General features: G+C 50.8%; 2 protein-coding genes across 2 annotated transcripts; both read right to left on the bottom strand.

Moving 5' to 3' along the window:
• ENH_00009520 (hypothetical protein, conserved) lies at positions 1–1,136 on the bottom strand (the record flags this gene model as incomplete). The annotated part of the gene is made up of 1 exon (XM_013578748.1): positions 1–1,136. A coding segment is annotated over one exon (1,136 nt), but the record flags the coding sequence as incomplete, so codon positions are not given.
• Positions 1,137–7,210: 6,074 nt separating this feature from the next.
• On the bottom strand, positions 7,211–8,815 carry ENH_00009510 (H0207B04.5 protein, related; the record flags this gene model as incomplete). Its single annotated transcript, XM_013578747.1, has 2 exons — positions 7,211–7,827; positions 8,138–8,815. Coding segments are annotated over 2 exons (1,295 nt in total), but the record flags the coding sequence as incomplete, so codon positions are not given.

Raw genomic sequence — 8,815 nt, 5'->3', positions numbered from 1 at the left:
GCCTCACCAGCTCGAGGTGTCACATTGTCACCGTCCGCAGGCGGCTCCTCGTCTCCTGCTTCAGACTCCGCTGCAGAACTGCCTTCCGTTTCCTCTTCACTCTCTTCTGATTCTGCCGATTCTTCCGGCTCCCCTGCAGCCTCACCAGCTCGAGGTGTCACATACAGTGGCAGGCGTCCGCCGAGGAGCAGAGGACGAGGTCTGAGGCGACGTCTAATGCCATCCGTTTCCGCTTCACTCTCTTCTGATTCTGCCGGTTCTTCCGGCTCCCCTGCAGCCTCACCAGCTCGAGGTGTCACATTGTCACCGTCCGCAGGCGGCTCCTCGTCTCCTGCTCCAGACTCCGCTGCAGAAATGCCATCCGTTTCCGCTTCACTCTCTTCTGATTCTGCCGATTCTGCCGGCTCCCCTGCAGCCTCTGCAGCTCGAGGTGTCATATTGTCACCGTCCGCAGGCGGCTCCTCGTCTCCTGCTTCAGACTCCGCTGTAGAACTGCCTTCCGTTTCCTCTTCACTCTCTTCTGATTCTGCCGATTCTTCCGGCTCCCCTGCAGCCTCACCAGCTCGAGGTGTCACATTGTCACCGTCCGCAGGCGGCTCCTCGTCTCCTGCTTCGATTAGGGGAGCTGGGGTGTGCTGTGCCGGTACGTAGGCTTGTTCAACCGTTTCTTTTGCTAGCTCTTGTGGCTCCTCTTCAGCCTCATCTGCTTGCTGTTCGAGAGGTGGAGGGACGGTGCCTCCAGTTACTTCGTCTTCTAGAGTTACCTGGGCCTTATCGGCTTTAAGGGGCCCGGCAAAGTATTCTAATTCTTTTGTAGAAAATTCTTGCTGACTTCCTTCGGAAGGCTGCAAATATTCTGGTTTTGATGGCGTCATACCAATTCCTGCCCTTTGTCGTGCCTTGGTTATTCCTAACGTCAGCGCCAGAGCCAACAGCATCGCTGCCCCAATCGCTCCGAAATTTTTCCACCGGTAAGAAGAAGACGCCTCATTCGTTGGGTGGAAACTCTGGACCGGCTTGTCAGCCCCCATACTGTCCGCTTGATTCTTTGCTCTTGTGGATTGCGGTTCGTCTCTTAGTTGTTCCCAACCTTGGCCCAGGCCAGCGGCCTGGCCAGGCCACAATGCGTCTGCCATTGTACCTGAGTCTGCACTTCAGGGCTTCAATGCACGGGGAAGGCCCACTCGAAACCTTGTTCGCGTTAAACCGTGCAGAATGCTGTCGAAGTGCCAGTTACGAATTGAAAACTCGAGAGGCATTCAGCATCAAGAAGTTCCGCTCGACACTTTCTTCCAAATCAACTCAAATTTACGACATTATTTGTGATAAAGCAGGGAACGGTTTCTGCCATATGATGCCGTCTGCTTCTCTGATTGCCGTGGTTATTTTCGCATCGCCAAAAAACGGGTAGTTGGAGAAAACCAACATGAAAAGGAAAACTAGATTTTTGATTGCTACAATCACTCAAAAATTTGCATAGGCGCATGCACGGGTGATGCTATCACTGTCGTCCCCTCCCGGCATTTTCCCCAATGACCTGCCCCGGTCTCCCCCCGGCGTGGTTTCGTTCCTTCTGTTCCACCCTAGGCAGGCGCATTCGGCAAAGACATATTTCCCTTGTTTGATGAAGCAAATTTTGGCGTATGGGCTTTCAAATATTTCGGACGTTCGCAACTTTGGTGCCCCACTTGTAATCTCGATCGCGCTGTCTACCGTTGTTCTAGCACTCAGTTAACGCCGTCCTGTTGAACTGGGCACTGAAAACGCCCCATAAAATGCTTATCGGTTCAATTATTGCCTCTGTCGAAGCATTCAGTTTATTCTTGCGGTGCTCTGGTTCAGTGCCACATCAACTTCTGTGGAGAGTTGCACTGCGGCTCGATTAGCTTCGTCGAAAAGTTTCAATCGACGGTTGCGAAATTCTGAAATAGTTCTGCAGGGGTGTTAGAGTACTGTTGACAAGACTTACCGAGATAACGTCTTTTGACTCCCCACGGGAACGGTTTAGGGCTTATAGTGCCAACTGCAAGCTCTTAGCGTGAGTGTTATATCCTCGAAGCTGATCTGCTAGTACTCCTATTCATTGATTCGAAACATTAAGGAGATCAGGCTCAGGCCGCACGCTAATCTAGCGATTGAGTTGTGATCTTCACTGGCACTTCGCTTAAGCTTTGGCCCCTGGCGAATTCCAAAACCTTTAGCTTGTGGTGTGCAGAATCCAACGTTCCTCTCGAGTAGTGGTCTACTCTCTGGACTATCTGAGATTCTCTTCTCGTACTTGTGTAGATTCCTCGCGAGAGTGACCTCGAATTCTCTTCGAACTCGCCCTGCACTAACGTGAGCAACTGAGCTTGAAATTTTCTGTTCCTCGAGGGCCACTTCAAAGAATGTGACCTTGTTGTAACTTTTGCACTTTTCTGTACAACTACATGCTAAGAGAGCTTGGATCCAGAACGTGGAGATCAAGGCGCGAAACAGCATTAGTGGGCACGTAGAGCTTTCGACCCATGGAGTTTAAAAAAGGCTTTTCACTTTCCTCTCGTCCAGGCATCCGACTTGTACTGCAGTGGCACGCCTTCCAACCTTGTTCCGTAAGTCCAAAGTCTTCCGTTGGGCTCCTGTAGTAAACTGCGGAGCATTAGGGGACTACTGTGCTTGAGCCGCAGTAATACCAAGCAGATTTACTTCGGAGAGCTATTTCATAGGCTGAAGAGCGTGATCGCCGACTTTGAGTATAATCGCCCGAAGCTGCCGACATTCGAAGTAGGTGACAATTTCGTAATCACATCGAATGCCGCTTTTTACAGTAAGAGGAAAAAGCTCAAGTGAAAGCTTACTTTTGGCAAAGACGAAGGAAAGGCTTTGAAAGTAAGTTTGAATTCCAAAGCACTCTGATGTTCCGCGAAGTTGCTTCTGTTATACAAACCTGGCTTAAGTAGAATGCATGGCAAAGAGTATTTTAGAGATCTATCAGAGGCTGGAACTGTCATGGTCACAGGTGCAGCCAGCTGTGACTCGCGCGCCGAGAGATACAGAAACACAGAATTCCTCTTTGGAGAAGCAATCTATGAATAATAAAACACCAATGGTTTCATGAAGTTTTGCTCCACATTTTCATATAGGGGCACGTGAACATCTCTGTAACTTGTGATGAGTCCTAGCTAGGCGTCGCCTGGCTCACTATAGTTCACGGCTGCTCTGGGATATTCATATTTATAGACGGTCCAGGGTACGGAAACTAATTTTACAGGGCCCTGGAAACTTTAGTTTTGTATATCTCAGAGCCACTAAATTATTCATGTGCGGAACTGGAACGTGGTAGGTGCATGCACAGGACACAACCAACCCCAGGATATGTGCACTAGGAACCAGCTGAGAAGCGCCGAAAGTGGCTCCCACACTCATGACGGCAGGCCACCATGACACGAGCATATCATTAAAGGAAATTCTCAAGAAAAGGCAGTGTAGCCCTCATTGAAGATGAACCAAATCAACGTAGTTGTACCGTTGGAGTACGAGGCGACGCAACTAGGGGACCTTGCAGTCCACGTGAGTTTGACAAGAATTCACGGCCTTGCAGCTAGTTGTATATGAGAAGGAAAGTATTATACAGATTTGCCTGAACTCAGTAGAGACACTAGTCACAAAACTAGGTCTGGTTCAATGCTCTTGGGAAGACAAGGTATAATAGTATTTTACACGGCGACGCTTTAGTGCATTGAGCCTACCTGAAGAAGGCCGAAACGGGCCCAACAGAATGCGCACAACCGAAGTGTTTTGTGCCCCAGCGCTCCCGTACTTAAAATTGATTGGCCGTTATCAGCCAAATCACGGCTACGAATTGGGCAGCAGAGGTGAATGTGGAAGTGGCTGGTTGCGTTGTCTGGGCGTTCGCGAACGGAGACCGGCTTTGTGGTGTCAGGGACCTGTAATACAGTGAGACCGAAATCGACTAGGCGCTGTTCGAGCTGCCGCACCGTTTGCGTGTGAAGCTCTATCCATTTGAAGTCAGCTTCTCGATGTGTAAGATTAACCAGTGGCCGGGCGACGTCCGCATAATCAGGTCCCATGAACATTCGGCAATAATTAATGATGCCGACGAACTAGCGTACCTGCGTCTCGTTCGTCAGCAGCTCAGGCCATTGCTTACGGCTTCGATCTTGTCTGCAGCGGGTTTGAAGCCTTCAAAACTGATGCTATACCCCAAATATATGAGCGCCTGTTTTGCACACTTGCATCTGCGGGATTTTGGGCAAAATTGATGTTCGAGAAAAAAACTTAGGACTTGTCGCAGGAGGGAAACGTGCCCAGGGAGGTCGGAACTATAGATAAGAACATCATCCCCAAACGCCATAGCGTTTGGGGGTGATGTTCTGGCGCCCTGTCCTAATAAAGATTGTATATAGGCATTGATGTTATCCTGAAACGTAGCTGACACCGAAACGCATGACCCGATACGCGACTAGCCCCCTAACGGAACGGAGGGCCGCTTTCCATCGATCTTCTTTAGCCATACATATTTGAGGGAATCCCGCTTCAAGGTCAAGATTGGAAAAATACTTGGCACCTCCCAGCAAATCCAGAATGGATTGTATAGGAGGGTGTTGGGCCGGTGGCCCGCTGGGCTTTCTGCTTGAGGACATTGCACGCGTCTCCTGTTGAGTTGTACCTATAACAAGTCCGTTGCGCAGGTGCGTCCCTTAAAGAGTTAAGCTGTCTGGGTGTGAATCATGAAGGCAAGTACTGCAAAGTTAACTACACCTGGGTTTGAAAATGAAGAAGAACAATCCCTGAACAGCCGCCAAATGTATTGAACAGCGCTATTTGCTGCTGCTCCGTAACTTCCTGTCTTGCGCACTGGGATTACCTCTGTACAATTCTCTACCTTCGACACATGCCTCTTGGAAAAGCACCAAAAACATCAACTACCAGTCATCTTTCAAGTCTGTTGATCGAACTTCTTAAATGTCGAGAATCATAGTTCTGAATCGCCTGACCCGGATGGGTCAGTAACTCGTTGTAGTGCCGGCGCCATCGCCAGCCACAACGTGAGGATTGTAACAAACGCCACTTGCCTATAAATGCTGTTTCGCGTATAAACTGCCTTGGTTATTACTTCTAGTAAGTTAGCTGCGTTCGTTTGGCGTGCTAACGTCCACATGTCACCAACAAACGCCATTGTAGTGCCCGCGCACTACACCTGGCGGTCTCCATGCCAATCGTAGTGCACAGCGCCCTCTGCTGGTACTACGTTGATACCTGTCCCATAAATATGTCACCCATCGGAAAGCCCTCTGCAATTGACGTATATCTCATGAAACAAATACCAAATTATCACATAAAGCAGCCATCTTGGCACCGCCGTAGGCCGACGCACGAGGCGGGTTGATCTGTCACCCGGGGTGCCGAAGCACCGACCGAGCAAAGAGAGCTGTAGTCACGAATATCGTGGAAATGGGCTCCTCAGTCAGTTGCATTCTGATGAATGTGTAACTTTGGATTCTCCCAAACGGGGAGACTTCGAAGAAACAAGTAAGGTTCCGAGTTTGACCATTGGAGCTCGCCCGCCGGTGAAGGTTTAGATTCCACGTAGTACGGCAGCGAGAGCACGGCGTACTACAGAGCCTGTGCTCCTATTTCTGGGGCTTTTCCCTGCTCTCTTTAGTGCATCGTTTTTCTGTCACTTCCCTTACTGTAGGCCTCATTCGCTGTTAGGTGCACGCTTCTGGGTATTCCAAGGGCGTGCTGGCAGCCTCTTTTCGAGCTTCCCATCAGCGTGTTTAGAGGCCATGAAACCGGAGGAGCAAAGAACTCTTTCCACCTCTTGAATTGCAGATACGTTGTCTCCTGTTAGTATCTGCAGGTTATCAAGTTGGGGTCCCTCTGCTCGTACGCGGTCGCTGTTTCTAGTTTATCCGAAATGGGGTAGCCAGTATTCAAATGTTGATCAATCCCGTCATCATCGCCTGAAGAATACCTGTGTAAGTTAATCGAATTATTACTTTGAATTTCCCTGAGTCAGCTGCGAAAGCCTAGCTGGGTCCCCTTATGTAGTCCGCAGGCACTACAATAGGGATTGCTGGTGACCCATAGAGGATAGCTAACCGTTGACCTATAGGCGGTTAAGAGCTTGAGACGCGGATTGGGCCCTTACTAGTGAAATAGAAAGGCAATTTATCAGCACATTAACATGTATAGACTAGAAACGCCTGCAAATGCCTTAAGATTGGTGTAACGCACAGACACTACAATAGGGCTTGCTGGTGACCTATAGAAGATACCTAGCCGGTGACCTACAAGAGGTCATAACACGGCACGAGGACAAAACCCTCTTACTAGGATCGAAGTAGGCCAATCTGTCGGCGAATTAGCGTGTATACACCAGACGTGCCTGAAAATGCCCTGAGATTGGGGCTGGCGATAGCGCCGGCGCCAATGCAGGCCTCCTCCCCACAGGGCCTAGGAGGCGAGAATCCCGAGTGGGGGGGATTTTGAGGAGAATAGATTTTGAAAAATTATAAATAAATATATTTCGCGATAGTTCGGCTAGTGTTTCAAGAAAATGCGCCGTAGGTAGACGGTTATCACAGGCCCCTATTCGAGGGGGCAGGCAGTAGCATTGTAGTGCGCGGCGCCTACTGCTGCGACTACGCTGCTTCCTGCCCCTCGAGCAGGCCTACAAACTACGCCTAGCGTAGCCCCATTTCTGGGACACTATAGCTTCATTCCACCGTAATACAACAATTCTTAAGTGTTTCAAATCTGTCTGTTCGATTCACCCCACTCTGGGAGCGCGCCTCCTAGGCCCTATGGGGAGGAGGCCCGCACTGGCGCCGGCTCTATCGTCAGCCCCAATCTCCACACAATTTCTACACATTTCACGTATTCATTAGAACTGATAGACAGTTTTTCTTATTGTAATCCTATTGGGAGGGTCCTGTCCTCCTCCAGTGTTGCGGCCCCTTGTAGGTCGCTAGTTAGCTATCATCTCTAGGACACTAGCCAGCCCCATTGTAGTGCCTCAGCACTACAACTTCCCCCTTTGCCGGACTGAAGAGACCTGTCCCAAATGCATTATTTTTGCCTTTGCAATCTCTGTGCTCTTCTAAAGCTGACGTGGTGAGCGCGCGCGGGGCGCATCTCTCCCTCCCCCCTCCTCATTGAAGGGGTGCTCATGCTGTAGGAGCTGGAACGTGGCGGACCCGTACGTCTACGCTTCGGAAGGACCCAAGTTGCTTCGAGCCTGAAGGCGTCTTCGTTGGCGGGGGCACCAAGCGCGAAGCAAAGCCGGACAGCCAGTAAGGTGATGAGCTGGCTCCCATGTGGCTTGCTCTTCAGGGGCCCCGCGCCACTTCACGAGGTACTGGGCTGCATCTCCTGAGCTGCGTTGGTCCATAATATAGTCGACTTTGTATTCCGCTGTGAGATTGCCTGCTGCATCGTGGATAGGAGGCCAGGCCGCATCAGCTGCCGAAGAAACCAAAGCGGGAGGGCGGGGGCGGTCAGGAACTAGCTGCGAAACGTGGAAAACGTCATGGCATTCATACGTGGGATGCAGAGCGAGACGGTAAGCGACGGATCCTATGCGTTCGATGACTTCGAAGGGTCCACGGTAGCGTGGCTCGAACTTAGGGCAGCTGTGGAAAGGCGGTAGGTGCTTGCTGCTGAGCCAGACCTTGTCTCCCACCCCATACTCCACTGCTCGACGATTTGTGTCCGCGTAGTACTTCTGCTGCCATTTTGCCTTCAAGATGTGACTCTGTGCCCTGTCGCAGAGCTGCCGGAATAGCTTAGTCATCGGAGGAGTGAGTGTAGGAGCTAACGCGCCTACGATATCAAGGTCCGCAGCAGTCAACGGGTTCTCGCCAATCAAGACCTCGAAAGGAGAGAGCTCAGTGGATGAATGACTTGTTATGTTGTAGGCAAGTTCCAGGGCCGGAAGCAAACGCTCTCACTCGCGTTCGTCAGATTTGATATAGGTACGAAGCATCTGCTCCGGTGTGCGGTTAACCCTTTCAGTTTGGGGGTCGCTTTGGAGATGGTAGGACGAGGACATGCACCGTTTGATGTTAAAGCGGCTACAGAGTTGTTGCCAAAGATCCGACTGGAAACGGGGGTCGCGTTCCGATATGAGCACCTCTGGAAAACCGTGATACAAGACGGTCTGAGAGAATCTCCACGGTGTCTGCTGCTGTGAATGACTTCTTTGCGGGAACGAAATGCGCCATCTTGCTAAGGGAGTCGACCATGACAAGGATCGAGTCGTGCCCTGTCGTTGTAAGGGGAAGATCTGTGACGAAATCGAGGCTCACGTGTGCCCACCGACGAGAAGGGATAAGCAGCTGTTGAAGAAGGCCTGCAGGCTTCTGGTTAATGGACTTTGAAGCGCGACAGTGGGTACATGACTCAACATAAGCGGTGGTGTAGGCACGCATTCCAGGCCAGTAGTGGTGCTTGCTGAGAGCCGCAAAGGGTTTCTTCTGGCCTCGATGGCCGGCTGTGACATGATCGTGATGCGAATGCAGAACGTGAGTTAGGAACTCAGGGAATTGTGGGACGCAGATGTGCCACAGTCCATGAACGCGGATGTGCAGGTAAGGCTCTACGTGGCGAAAGGTAAATTGGCGATTACAAAACTCGATTTGCAGAGCTTCTCCTGGTTGGTTTGCTGAGGCTTTGTAGGGAACGCGAAAAGCAGGACACTTCGAGTAAGCTTTCGGCCATTGGCGCACATCAGGAGGGTCAATGACTTGGCTGAGGAAGCCGATGGGTTTACCGTCTTGTTCGAGAACTGCTCCGATCGCATAACCAGAGG

This window comes from Eimeria necatrix, genomic scaffold (genome assembly GCF_000499385.1).
Source record: "Eimeria necatrix Houghton genomic scaffold, Enh_scaff1286, whole genome shotgun sequence".
NCBI classification, from domain to species: domain Eukaryota; phylum Apicomplexa; class Conoidasida; order Eucoccidiorida; family Eimeriidae; genus Eimeria; species Eimeria necatrix.
The sequence above is the reverse complement of the archived record's forward strand: the minus strand, read 5'-3'. Positions and strand labels throughout refer to the sequence as shown.